The 15,537-nt window shown below is 33.6% G+C and overlaps 1 protein-coding gene across 1 annotated transcript in view; it reads right to left on the bottom strand.

The window, feature by feature from the left end:
* Positions 1-15,537, bottom strand: part of DACH2 (dachshund family transcription factor 2) — a 661,323-nt gene that overhangs the window by 16,485 nt on the left and 629,301 nt on the right. The window contains exons 9-12 of the mRNA XM_033108843.1: positions 9,584-9,732; positions 9,312-9,459; positions 3,035-3,181; positions 1,046-1,111 (exon numbers count right to left, since the gene is read on the bottom strand). Of these exons, the coding sequence (XP_032964734.1) occupies positions 1,046-1,111; positions 3,035-3,181; positions 9,312-9,459; positions 9,584-9,732 (510 nt within the window). The remainder of the gene's footprint in view (positions 1-1,045; positions 1,112-3,034; positions 3,182-9,311; positions 9,460-9,583; positions 9,733-15,537) is intronic.

A 15,537-nucleotide genomic window follows, 5' to 3' on the forward strand; every position in this document is an offset into this window, starting at 1 on the left:
TTATGTCTAGCCAGCTACAGCAGAACTAGGCATTACCAGAAGATCCATGAGCTCTGATACTCCTGGTTTTATACAGATGATGTGCAAAACTACAGGAGTGAGGGTTGCTAGATTATATGAAGCTGCCACATAAAATGGTGACTCTCAGATGAACTCAAATGGATCTTTTGGTCATATGCAGTAATGTTGCTTTCATCACACAGTGGAAAGACACAGATTAATTAAATCTCCAGCAAGCAACATATCCATGGTTGTCTTCCTTTATGAAAGCTAGTAAATCATTTGCTTATATAAAATAAGGAGATGCCTTTTTTATTAGAGTGAAACATTTTTTTCCACAATAAACATGAAAATAAATATAATATGCATACAAAACTGCATTAGAATTACACTGGAAAATCTCCAGTGGTCAAAAATTTTTAGGTGCTTTTGCACTCCAATAAAACTGTATTGATTTGTTTTATCTATTTTCTCACTACTAAATACTTTAAAAATATTTTTAAATGATCTAAGCATTTATGGGGATCCTGCAAATCATGAAAAACAAGCTATTTTTTCCCATATTTAGGTGATTTCTAAAATTATCTAAATTTAGCACTGGAATTTAAAAGTTGATAAAAAATGTCTAGAATATTTTTAAAATATTGATAGGTTATGATTATCATACCTGTGGCTTTAACAAATAGTAGTGAGATTTTTAAAAGCATATCATTTTACACTTTTAAAATGCAAATTATATTCAATCTATGCATTTTTAGAATATGACTAACACATAAAAGTATATCTTTTTAACAGTTAAAAACATAAAAGAAATTTGCTCACATTGTATATGTAAAATCAGTCCATATATATATATATATATATATATATATATATATATATATAATCTTAAAAAACAGTGCAGACTTCTTCTTCTGTCATAAAATCAGAAGAGGTAAACTTATTTATTTTACTTATATGAAGAATGTCCACACAGGAGCTCATCCCCACTCCACCCGCAGGGATCAGATATTAAGCAGTTAGAGAAGTATGCTGTTTACTGTACCTTGCATAGCAGTATTATCATGAGGAATCCCATTGTTTTCTATTTCAATATCTGGAATCCCAGTATCTGAAAAAAGTGACATTCAAGATTAAAGTACAATTCTGTTTTTTCTGATTCCATTTAAAGTGAAAATTATCAGTAAGGCAGTACTTTGGTCCTACAGATAACACAAAACCTTGGGTGGCGTTTTAGTTTTGTTTTTAATGTCTTTTTTATTTTTTATGTTAGGAGGGAGGATTATAAACTGTAGCTGAATTCGACAATTGGGCAATATATTTACAGGTATATTGTAAATACTTCTTTATTCATTTCATTCTCTAGAGATAAATCTCAGGAAAATCTGTCCATAAAAATCCCCACAGACTATCAGGTAACATGGCTTGACTGTGGAATAAGAAAAAGATGGATGCAATTGCTTAAATATAAGTGCCCCATCCACATGGCGCATTTTCCATTTGCAAAATGTAATAGATGATGCGATTATCTCTATGCTAAGCACATGGAAACACCAAAACACAGGGCATGGGTTGCAGTTTACATGTAGTATAGGCTCTAAGGGCAAAGGGATACAGAAACTGTTAAAAAAAAAAAACTTGAGGAAAAGAAAGGGAGTTAGATGTTTTTCTATTTTAAATATGAAACGTGATTATCTAAAAGTTATACATATATATGAAGCACAGCTTAACATAGGCATTTCTGTATATACACATTTGCTAAGACACTCTTCTTGGGTAATGTGATAACAGATGCCAGTGTATTACCCAATGCCGTCAAGGATTAACATGAGAAGGAAATTATTTGAATACAAGGTACCCATCATGCTGTAGAAACAGCTGTTTTTCCTTTATAGTAGAGAACATTGGAGCTAGAGTGGAGATCACTTATGTGTGGATTTCAAATATGTTAAAAAAAAGTCAAACTACCTCAAATTACAAGTTCAGGGCCTTAAATAATAATACTGCACAGGACATTTGTCCCATTGTCAGAAATGTTATTTTTAAGAACTTGAATAAGCAAGATGCTCGCTCCCCTGTCTAAGATGTCCCATTGTATAAAATATTAATGTGTTATTATTTACCCTCTCTCTTCTTTGTCTCAATGAGTCATGGTTGTCATGAGCTAATAATCTAGGAATATATATATATATATATATATATATATATATATATATATATATATATATTAGTTGTGAGCAAAATGATCCAAGGTAGTCACAGTAAAAAGGGAACTGAACTTTTGGAAAGGAAAGAATATGATTAAACATTTGTACAAAAGTCTTTATTCATCTTAGTATAGGACACTGAAGCAACTCCCTTTTAGTTCACGTGTGTGTAATATACGAGTATGTATATGGGGTATGTGTACATGTGTGTATAAATCGTTAGGCTCATCCTTGTTATACACACGAATCAGTTAATATATGAGCTGTCAATGTTCTGTGAAAGAAGAACCTGAATATTCTATGAGATTAAACAGTGTTGTAGGGTTTCAGAATTAAAAATGGAATCAGAGAATTTTGGAATTAAGAGATTTCATGACCAAAGCACCTCTTCTCAAAAGGATCTCCAGGGATTTACTTAGAACATTCTTTTCCAACCAGGGGCTCCTTAAATCCTCAACATTGATGCAATCTGCATTAACGGAATCATCATCACTTAGCTCATGAAAATACAGTATATCAAACATTAGCATATTTTAACATAAATATAACACTCACATTTTAGGTGCAGGGAGGTTATTAGTATTACTTTTTCTACTGCAAAAGTCAGCACGATTTCCTGTTATTCTAAAACTATTTGTATCTCCCAGAATCGGGATTATTTTGACAGATTTAATTAATGACCTAAATCACTTGGCCTTAAATTGATTTTTAATTATTCCTGGACAAAGCCTTTTCCTTCCTTCCTTCCTCTTTTTCTTCCTTCCCTCCCTTTTAAGTCAGGTTTTGCTTTATGTACCTTGAGTGTGAAAGTCCAAATCAGACATTACCTTTCAACATCCTCAGGCCACTGTCATTAGTAGTGGTTTGCTTAAGTGCTTGCTCTACTTGCTCCCTGCGCTTTGATTCAAATTCAAATGCTTCTTGCAGTTTTCTCTTGGCTTTCTTCTCTTTCTTCAGGCGCTTTTGCATGGTAGCTAAAATGTGAAAAGGTAAATGGTTTGCAAAGGTTTGGTCAATGAAAGAGGGTTGCTAGTTTTGATGGATTATAAACCACAGATATTGACACACAGAGGGATATAAATGTATCAGTTAACATAATTAGCTTCTTTTGGTTCCAATTCTAATTAGCTCAACCAAAGAGTGTTCAATCATACAACCGACTTCTTTTGGCTTTCACCTTTCCAGTGTGTATGCTCTATAATTATACACGTATTTGTATGGTGGTGGTGGTAATGGTGAAAAGTTGTTTTCTATTTTGACTAACAACATGCATTTAATGATATTAAATATTTTATAAATCTCTTAAGAAGATATTCTTACTATTCATTAAGATATTATTATTCATATTTCAAAATGTAAAAAAAATGAATATATGAAGTCTGACAATTAAGATTGTGAACTTGCTGCAATGATGTTGCTGTTTTTGATATCAGAGGGATTATTCATTATGAATTTGTACAAACCAGACAGTTAACCAAGTTTACTGTTTGGAAGTGCTGAAAAGGCAGCATGAAAAAGTTAGACGACCTGAACTTTTCACCAAAAATTCATGGCTCTTGCATCACGACAATGCACCAGCTCACATGGCACTGTCTGTGAGGGAGTTTTTAGCCAGTAAACAAATAACGGTATTGGAACACCCTCCCTACTCACCTGATCTGATCCCCAATGACTTCTTTTTTTACCCGAAGATAAAGGACATATTGAAAGGAAGACATTTTGATGACATTCAGGACATCAAGGATAATACGATGACAGCTCTGACGGCCATTCCAGAAAGAGTTCCAAAATTGCTTTGAAGGGTGGACTAAGCGCTGGCATCAGTGCATAGCTTCCCAAGGGAAGTACTTGGAAGGTGACTGTAGTGATATTCAGCAATGAGTTATGCAGCACTTTTTCTAGGATGAGTTTGCAAACTTAATTGTCTGACCTCTCCTATCTACTGGGTTGCAAAACATGGTATGTTTTTTAAAAGTTACAATTGAAAGTGTCTTTTCCTCTGAGATGTTAACAATTTAAGGGTATCTATCTATCTATCCATTTTTAAAGAGAATAACTTTCAGCAATGCTTATATTAAACAACTAGTAAAAGCACAACAGCATTTTTTTTTTCTTTTTCGTAAGCAGAAAAGATAATGAAGAGCTAATGAACAACTTTTCCTCAATTCTCAAGGCTTTATATTGTGGACACTGAGAATCATTTGATGTGAACCCCAAAAAGGAATTTATCTGCTGAGATGGACTCCACATGGTGAACTAAAGGCTCAAATTTTATGGAGCCTACCAGCCATTTGCTGACAGGGGCTCCTCACGCTCTCACCACCAGGAAGAAATTCACACTGAACTTTAGGCTTCCTGCACTATAACTTGCTTGTTTACACCATTCGACTCAATCACTGCAGGGAAATGCTGGCTTCCTCTTTCTACCAAGGGAGTGAGACCTGCTCCGTCCAATCAGAACTGCACAATTTGAATACTTCATGTACATAAAATGTATCTAATTCAGAACTTGGGCAGATCCATTTAGTATAAATTGTGGCTTCCCCTTCGTCTCAGTGGAACACAGCTTAAATTGCTAGTACCTGAATCTGTGTCTCCTGGGACAAGGCTCCTTTTGCTCAAATACATGCTTTTTTATTCATTATTACAGTCTAAAATTACTATCAGTTTACAATACCTTAATTAGACACTTCAACTGCCTAATGTGTGATTGTTTCTAAACTCTGAAACCTTGAAATCTGTGACAATTTCTCAAATAGAAGTATTGGGTTCCAGCAATATATAGGTTCATAACAAGGTGCTAAGCAGACCAACCTTTACATTCTTCTTAAATTGGTTTTAATAAATTAAGATATTGACATGATAGCAATAGAAAAACTTTCAAGGAACATTAAGCAAAATAGTGCAAGGTGGGTACTAGACTAATTAGGGGGATCACAACATAAATTATGTAAATGTCTACTCACTATCCTGTACACCTGAAACTAATATAAAATAATATTGAATTTTCAGTTATAGTCAACTGTAACTGAAAAAATAAATAATTTAAAAAATGTCATCCCCCCAAAATAAATTATATGACTTTTTAAATGTTAAAAGTATTTACATAAAATTAATATACTTTAACTGAACTGAATATGATGCTAATTTGAGTTTCAATTGTATGTATCTCACAGTTCAATGTCTTTTTCATGAAAATGAACTTTTAACTTAAATAGAAAGAGTCAGATAGCCAGGCAAATTTACATTCATTTGAGACAAAAATTCAGAGGTCTAAGGTAATACAAAATGGAAATCTTAGAACAAAGACACTGAGAATGTATGGTTTCTCTTATTTCTGACGAAAGTGCTTATATTCAACATTCTATAAGTAAGATTGAATATAAAAATATTTTACTATTGTAATTATACTTAATTATCACCACTCAAAGAAAGCATTTAATACATTATTTAAATCAGAAATCTAAATTTACTCAAATTAATGTATAACGTAATGTCCTTATAAGACAAAATTTTGCTTCCAGTACAATTATTGGTGCAAAAATATTCCACACATTGTTGTACAATTCCATATATTGTAGACAATTTCACAGCATATTACATTTAAAATTATGTAAATAAATAATAACTATCATTTATTTTAGGACTTACTATGTACTGAGCGTTTTCTGGGTCTGTATCTCATTTAAGCCTTACAATGAGTGAGCCAAGAAAATACTATTAACTACTTTTTACATATGAGAAAACTGAGCTCTTGAGAGGTCATGAAATTTACCCAAGATTATACAGCTAGTAATTTTCTTAACCTGAGGGCCAAAGATCACATAGGTAGTTGTTTCAAAGCCTGGGGACCATACAGTAGGTTAAGGACCAAGACAAGTGACCTCCACATTCTTTTGTACTTGTAGCTCTATCATTCTAAGATTCTAAGAATTTAAACTATAAAGAATGTTATTATGTACGTATATTTGTGTTTAATTCAAGTCAAACATTCTGGCTAGCAATGAAAACACAGTTTGGTAAAGTACACACTTTGAGTGTGAAACAATGCTTCCTTTAATTGGAGAAAAAAGATAGTCATAGGAATTATTAATATATATTTACAGTTTTATACATGTTCTTTATATAAGTATATATATTGTTACTGTTATTTCTATATACTTGGAAAGATGTTACTTTATACCATAATATAAATTTCCCCCCTTTTTGTTTTCAATTATATGACTTCAGGTAAAGAGTTCACCCTTCTTAATGAAAAGTTGGGTGTGCTGAGTATGAGATACTTAAGAAACTAGAAAGGAATTCAAGTGAGTATTCAATTCAACTATTGTAATAGATGACAATACTGAGACCACATAGAGATGAAGTAGTTTCTCTAAATCAATGATGATAACAGTTTCCTACAAGTATGTTAGTCATTAGATGTAAAATGTTAAAAACAATGCATAGCACATAGCAAACAGTTGACATGCATTAGCTATAAGTAGTAGTAGTAGTAGTAATAGTGGCAGCAGCAGCAGTAAGCATCAGTAGTAGTAGTAGTAGTGGTAGCAGTAGTAATAATGATAGTAGTAGTAGTGGTATTATTATTATATCTTAATAAATGCTAAATACATTAAATACAATATTTTAGAGTAAATTTGATAATATATACAATATTACATTGACTGTCTCTAAGACTTTTTAAAAGATAAAAGATGTGATAGCAATTATAAAGATAGACCTGGAGAGTCAATGAGAAGTTAGTAAACAAAAATCAGTATGAGTAGATCCCTAAAAGTAAGAGGCCAATTTTACTGTATGTAGTAGATTTTCATAAATCAATTTGAGAATATAATATTTAACATATGATTAGTTGGTTCTTTAGTATAAAAATTCTCCCTATGAAATTTGTTTTTATGAGGCTAATCATAATTACCTATGTCTTTTCTTAATTATAGATGTGTTTTTATCTCCACACATGCTTCCATCACACCCCTTCTGCCACTGCCCTCCCAACAGCAAACCAAGTGCATCAGGCATGGCACAGCATATGTAGAGGCCCCTCCCTTTCACCAAAGCTGAGGGCAGGGCCCAGATTGTGGACGGAAGAGCCTTGAGGTAAAAAATGGAGTTTCTAGAATCCAGTGGGCTTAGTTCTACACCAGGGGAAGAGTTCTCTTATCTATCTTGAATACCAAAAACCAGAAATATGCTAATTTCTCCAAACTTTAGAAAACAAATTTAGCCTTTGCTTAGTAGTATTTATTGGCTTTGTCAAGATAAGAAGAGGTTTAATTCTTTTTAAATGTAATGACTGATTTTCCATTTTGAACTGGACCAATGATTCCTAGGTCCTACAAAAAATATATGAGCACTTGTCTCATTAGGGAGACCACTTCATGGACGGTGTGTACGCCTGATCACTGTAAACCTGAAGCTGAATAATACTGAATGTCAACTATAATTATATATATATATATATATATATATATATATATATATATATATATATAGTCATGGGATGTGGAGTACAGCACAGAGAATAGAGAGTCAATGTAATTTTAACAGCTATATACAATGTCAAAGGGGTAATAGATTGGTGGGGGGCTATCACATGGTGAGGGGTATAAATGTCTAAATATTACATTGTTTTGCATGTCTGAAACTAATAAAAATATACACTAAGTTTTCATTTACTTGACAAAAATTTCAGAATATAATATGCTCTTTTGGAATACTATAAAGTTAGTGAGTTTAACTCAACTATAGTCATTCTTCCTTGTTTAGGTAGGCATTATCTAGGTTGTGGATTTTCTCTCCCTTTCTTTGCCTCTCCTTCCCACTCTTAACTCTTTTACTTAATTTTTGCTTTGTGATTCATCCATACAAGACTAAGCAGTGAAGTAAAAAAAGCTAAAATTCAAAATAGTCACTTTGGCTGCTGTTTAGTATTTTATGGTAAATATAAGGAACAGGTGGAAATTATTGGCAAAAATGAAGATTTTAATTTTCTCTGATTTTGATATAAACTCATCTCGTCCATGTGTGTAGTTAATAAAATGCCTACCCATAGTTGGAAAGTTCATTCTATTTGTGAAACAGCATTTCTCCATTCTCTCTCTTTTGTCTCCATCCCCACTTATGCTACCCTAATTCAGTCCTCATCACCATTGCCTGGATGACAGCAATCTCCTACACGGTTTCCTTGTTTCTAGTCTTCCTCCAACCCCCCTCTAACCTATTCCCAACACTGAAGTACTCTATCCAACTGAAATCAGACCAGATCACCCCCTGCTTATCTTTTAATACTACCCATAAACTGCAGGACAAAGTCCAAGCTTACCTTTTACATGGCTAAAAATATCCTTCATAGTAATTTAGCTTCTACCTCCATCTTCCTGCATCATCTCCCACCATTTACTTCCTAAAACTCATATCCATTCTAATAGCAAACTGTGTATAGTTGCTCACGTATGAGGCTTCTGGCCTCTATGCTTATGCTCACCGATACCTCTGTCAACAATGTTCAAATAACTCAGGTACTCTCGTGACTTTTCTTAACCTACTTGTTCTTCAAGATTCCGGTTCAGTGTCAGGATCAGGAAGCCTTCTTCAACCACGCATGCACTCACCAAGATGAACTAACTACCCCCTTTCTGTATAACGGTATATATACCATGCATCATTGCTTCTGCCACTTTGTCTTGAACTTAACTGGCTGGTTGTACCAGCCCTTTAAAATGTAAATCTGTTAAGGGCAGGGACTGAGTTTTATTTATCTTATAATCCCAGAATCTAGCACTGTTCCTGGCAAACAGTAAGCATTTTATATATAAGGATTTGTTAGATTATCTATATCCAGATGGACTGTGTGTAACTGTTAAGAATACTAAGAATATTCATGTTTTCAAATCTGCGACTGGACTGAAGTGCAGATCTAGTTCATTATTTTTTATTATGAAAACTAGTATAAATATCTTACCTGTGGATTCCACACAGTATTTGATTCGTAGCTTGCCACTTGTTTTCAGCATTTCTAAGCTACTCCTGAGAATATTTCTATTACTATTGAAAATATCACCAACACAATATTCACTCCACAATTGAACTTGTTAAACTTACTTCTGCTTTGAAGCTCAACTGCGAGTTGTCTTTCAAGGTTTTCTCTGATTTCTCTCTCTCTGTAGAGTTCCATTCGCAGTTCTTTTTTTTCTTGTTGAATCTGCTTCTCCTGGATACGAGCATTATCCAAAGCCACTTTCAGTAAACCCTGTCAAAGTACAACAAATGACATGCAGTTCATATTATCTGTTTTAGTTTTCAAATATGACATAATTTATGTAGGTGCTAATGTCTTGTATTACATTTATTTTGTTTATAGAAATATTGTTGACCTGAATGTTGGTCAACAGAGTTTCCACGGAGGACAGACTATCGGCAAAAATGAATGGTCCCGGGAATCCAGGAGGCAATGCCTGTGCAGGAGTCAGTTGGATCTTGTCCAATGGTGACTTCATCATTGGGATTTGAACTGGTACCTCTTCTGCAAAAAACAAAATTAAAATCAGAAGGTTCACAAATTAACAGCACAAAATTTTCAATGTTTCTTTCACATCTAATGGCATCTATAAAGATTTGTTTCTAAAGCTAAATGATGAAAATTCTAATTGGAAGTCATATCTATTCTCCAGCTACCTATAATTTCTCAAAATAAACATTTCAGTGAAGAATCAGTGACAAAAGGAGACTAAACTTTGGGTGGTGAGCACACAATTCAATATACATATGATGTATTATAGAATTGTACACTTGAAACTTATATAATCTTTTTTTTTAAAATTAAAGTTTATTGGGGTGACAATTGTTAATAAAGTTACATAGATTTCAGTTGTACAATTCTGTAATCTATATCTATATATATATCACATATATATATCATCTATATATCACATTGTGTGTTCACCACCCAGAGTTAGTTCTCCTTCCATCACCATATATTACATCCCTTTTAACCTCATCTACCACCCCCCGCCCTCCCCACCCTCTGGTAACCACTAAACTATTGTCTGTGTCTATTAGTTTTTGTTTCATTTATTAGTCTTGTTCTTTTGTTGTTTTCAGTTTTACATCCCACATATCAGTGAAATCATATGGTTCTCAACTTTTTCTGTCTGACTTAGCATTATAATCTCAAGATCCATCCATGTTGTCGCAAGTGGAAATATTTCATGTTTTCTTATGGCAGAATAGTATTCAATTGTGTACACATACCACATCTTCTTTATGCAATCATCTATGGAAGGATACTTTGGTTTGTCTCCATGTCTTGGACACTGTAAATAAGGCTCCAATGAACATCAGAGCACATATATCTTTACGGATAAATGTTTTCAGATATTTTGGGTAGATACCCAAGAGAGGGATTGCTGGGTCATATGTTAATTCTATTTTTAATTTTTTGAGGAACCTCTACACTGCCTTCCATAGCAGATGCACCAATCTGCATTCTCATCAACAGCGTATGAGGGTTCCTTTTTCTTACATAATCTTATTAATCAATGTTACCCCCAATAAATTGAATTTAAAAAGAATCAGAGAAAATAAAGCAATATTTACTGCTAAAGAGGCATGAAATTTGAAGAGACAAATTTAAGATATATTTATGAATACCTATAAATTAAATAATTAGATAACTTCCTGGTAGACCACAAACTGCTTTTTTTCCCCTCTTCAAATCTCTCTCTCTATCTCCATTGTTTATAATAATTTTATTGACATAATTTAAATACAATAAATTCACCTATTTTAAATGTATACTTCAATGATTTTTAGTAAATTTAGAGTTGTGCAAACATCACCACAAATCTATTTTAGAACCTCTTGATCACCCCAAAATACCAGTTATGTTCATTTACGGTTAATCTTCTTTCCCATCCGTGGCCCCTAGTAACCACTAATCTACTTTCTGTCCCTATATGATTGCCTTTTGTGGATATTTTACATAAATATAATCACACAAAGTATGGTCTTTTGTGAATGGCTTCTTGCACTTAGCATAAACTTTTTGAGATTCATCCATATTGTGGCATGTATCAATGGTTTCTTTTTTATTGCTGAAAAAGTATTCCATTGCATGGATATATTCCTTTTTGTTTAATCATTCATTAGTTGATGGGCATTTGGATTGATTCTAGTGTTACATTGTGAATGATGTTCCTTATGAAAAAATGTCACTTCTGTTGCAAAAACTCAAGTTGTATCTTTTCCCCTTTTATATTATGCTCTCCCATATTCTCTTTACTTTAATGGGATTCTCTCTTAGCTTCAGATAAAGAGACACAAACAGAATTTTTGTCTAGTAAGTTTCTTCAAATTTGTTTTGGACAGATATACCTAATTACAAAAGGAATCTCCTCTTAACTATGAGAAGCTGACTACTTGGCAATCTACTTGAAAATCTTTTATTTGAGATATATGAACCACATAGCAAAGTTTCCCCTGCAATTAGGAATTGGGGCTTTTTCAATGTATGTAAAAACAAACTGCTACAAAGAGGTACTCTTTGAATGTAGCCGAACAAACTCTGGCATTCTTAAATGGCTTCAACAGCACTGCATGATGGGGTGAATCAGAGCAGCTCCAACAAAATTATTTTACTCACCACAGTCTCTTTATTTTAATAAGTGGCCACAAGCAAAGTTTGAAAAATCTGATTTTCTCTGGTCAGAAAAATTTTTGTGACTCCATATGTTATGAGACTAATTCAAGAAAAACAAAACAAAACAGAAAAAATAGGCTTGAATCTATACCTAACAAATTTTCACATGGTTTAAAAACAAAAATCTAGCTATTGGTTCTGGTTCCTCCAGGAACAGGAATATGGATTTGTCATACAGTTAGACCTCATTTTTCAATCGCAAGCATCCTACATTTGAGGTCGAACAATTAAGTTCACAAACTCATCCTAGAAAAGTGCTACATATCTCATGGCTGAATATCACTATGGTCACTTTCAAAGTAGTCCCCTTGAGAAGCTATGCACTGACGCCAGTGCCTCGTCCACCCTTCAAAGCAATTTTGGAACTCTTTTTCTGGAATGGCCAGCACAGCTGTCATCGTATTACCCTGGATGTCCTGAATGTCATCAAAATGTCTTCTTTTCAATATGTCCTTTATCTTCAGGTAAAGAAAGAAGTCATTGGGGGCCAGATCAGGTGAGCAGGGAGGGTGTTCCAATACAGTTATTTGTTACTGGCTTAAAAAACTCCCTCATGGAGAGTACCTTGTGAGCTGGTGCACTGTCCTGGTGCAAGAGCCATGAATTTTTGGTGAAAAGTTCAGGTCGTCTAACTTTTTTACGCAGTCTTTTCAGCACTTCCAAATAGTAAACTTGGTTAACTTTTTGCCCACTTGGAACAAATTCATAATCCCTCGGATATCAAAAAATGTTAGCAACATTGTTGCAACAAATTCACAAACTTAATTGTCAGACCTTGTATGTAGTGTGCAACTGATGTCATAGTCTTCATTGTTTGCTGTGGGATTTCTTGTGTGGGAAGTTGTGGCATAGAATTGTGGGAACGGTCTGTAGGATGGAATAGCATTATCTCTGAATAAGATGCTCTTGGTATAGACCACCTTTACAATTTTTAATTTTCCAAAGTCTCTAGGGAGAAAAAATGCTAAACAATTATTCTTAGAGAATCAAAATTATTTTCACTGAATCTTTATATTATTTGAATCCAAAACGTTATAAAGGTTATTGGTTTATCTATCTTAAAGAATTTAATAAAATACATAAACTAGTCTGTTAATTTTCTTTTAGTATAGGAAGCTATCTATAACGAACATATTCTCAGGAATGTTCTTTTAGTAAAGCTTAAAAATATCTTGATCATAAATACATGTGTTTTCTACAGCTCTCTTGTAAAATTAACCCTAACCTCTTATAGAACATTTCTTCCAGCCTTCCTCCCTCCCTCCTTCTCTTTCTCTCTCTCCCTCTTATTTCTTGTCAGTGGCAGTTTTGCAAGAGGTGAATTATTCCAGAAGAAATGAGCACATTATCGTAAATTCTGTTATCTACATGAACTAGAAGGTCTGAACATTTGAAATATTTCATAAAAAAATAAATTCTAAAATACATCTTAAGCAACAGCTGTAATGTTTCTAAAGTGCATTTCTCAACAAATAACCATACAATATTACGTTTTACTTGTATTGTTTGAAGTCTGTATTTAGCTAATATTTTATCTTCTACATATGGGTGTATTAGGTGGATAGAATGAATTTATAATGATCTATCAATATTAATAATAACTGAGGAGGTTCTACACCTTTTCATTAATGTTTATGAATCTTAAAAGTAAAACCTTATGTAGCCTAGGAGATCTACTTTTATAATAAGGAATGGCTACAAAGTTAGAACATTGACTTCCTGCTGATTCATTGATAGTGTAATGTTTCCCCTGAATAAATATTTTGTATCAGGGGCAGAGTTCTTAAAATTTGGATTCCTTGTTATGTATCACTCTACACATACATGTAAACTCAGTGGTAAGAGTCTAAGGGGTATTCTACAAACAAGATACCTAAAAAAAAGAAAGGAATACATTTAGTATGCATAAAACAAAATTATAACTACATTAAAATTGCCAGAAGTCTTCTATTCGGAGATGAAAGAAATGCCATTACATTGGGTGAAAGGAAAATTACTATTGACTATGAAGACAGGTTGCATGGTCTATGGTTTGTAATGTTGCTGTACAGTAGATTGAACTTTCAAAATAGTATTACTCTTCTTTAAAGAGATAGACACAACTGAATTAGGTGCTGCTTGCTGCAGTGAGGATCAAATGCAAAAAGAATCATATTTCATCAGACCTAGTCAACACCAGGAAAATAAATAGAAATATAAGAGGTATGCAGGCAATGATTCATTTTGATAATCTGGCCCAAGAGAGACACATAGAGACAGCACACAGATCTAAGCTTCTACCGAAAGACAAATAGGACACACAGGGTGGGAATTGGGATGACAGTGTAGCAGAGGTCACATCGATTTTCAGCAGCAGTTTTCACACAGATGAGATAACCCTGGACTCTATTTGGCCCATTGTTCATATCCTACCTGTCCCACAAGCAATAAATTTCCGAGTCCTAGAAAAGGGCAGTAAAGAAGAAGGATTCTACTTATGACTTCTTATGATTAAGTTTCTGTGCTAACCAAACTTGCTTTTTCAGACCAAGGTCACATTGCATGTTAAGGTCCATAATGGCCCCAAACTAGTTGAAGTGTATTATGTTTTGCTGTATATGAGTGAAAACTGTCAAACCATTTGTCATTTTTTTTAATTTAAATCACATGCTACAAAAATGAATGATAAATGCATTAGAAATCTATTTCAATCTTGTAATAGGTCTTCACATCTGAACGACATCTACATTTTGCTCAGTTTAAATAAATGAACTTTTATATAAGAATTTATTAGGTAGGCTTGAGAAATTTCAATTGGCAATAAAATTGAATATGGGCAAGTACTAGACTAGAAACATAGCTTGTCAGTAAAAGAAGAGCACCTCTTTGTAATCCAGGGGGAAAGCATTTTGATTTAAAAGGCTGGTGCTTCAAATGTATATATTAAAACCTTTACCAACACATATGACACATTGGTATAAAGTAAAAGATAAAGATAGGACAGCTGCTATCTAGCTGAGCACACATAACCACTTCATTTATTGTAGCAAAGTGGAAACCGCTTTTATTGAGCCTGTTTGTTAAACCTACCAAACTTTGTAATAGCACTTGGGAATCCATTTAGAAAATAAGTTCTTAATTTTACTTTCTTGCTGAGAGTCCAGATGAATAGATATAAACGTTTACAAGAACTTTATTTGTAGAAAAAAGAGATAAGCATATGGTAAATGCTTGGAATGGAAAAGTTCCCCTAAAAATTAAAGACAAGGATGCTAGAGACTTTATGTATGACTCCAGTCCTCATGTTCCCACTTTTTCTGGGCTTTTGGGATTGTGATACAGAAATAGAAATGGAATGCAGCTGCCTCACTCAGCCGTGGAAAAACGCAGCCACTTACCAGATCATTAGTTTTTATTCTTTAACAAATAAATTATATTTCATTATTTGATTTGAGAGCTATCCCCCAAATACAGCTGGCCCAAGGGACTCTCCTTTTTTGGTGACATTACAATTACATTTGGCACAAGGAAGACACCTGCTTACCTCTTCCAAACTGAGGAACAATTAACAACAACAAAATGACAACTGCTGTGTATTGATCTGACCTGCATGAATATAAAAAAAACTGTTCATGATCTGAGTTGAACAAT

This window comes from Rhinolophus ferrumequinum, chromosome X, assembly GCF_004115265.2.
Source record: "Rhinolophus ferrumequinum isolate MPI-CBG mRhiFer1 chromosome X, mRhiFer1_v1.p, whole genome shotgun sequence".
Lineage (NCBI taxonomy): Eukaryota > Metazoa > Chordata > Mammalia > Chiroptera > Rhinolophidae > Rhinolophus > Rhinolophus ferrumequinum.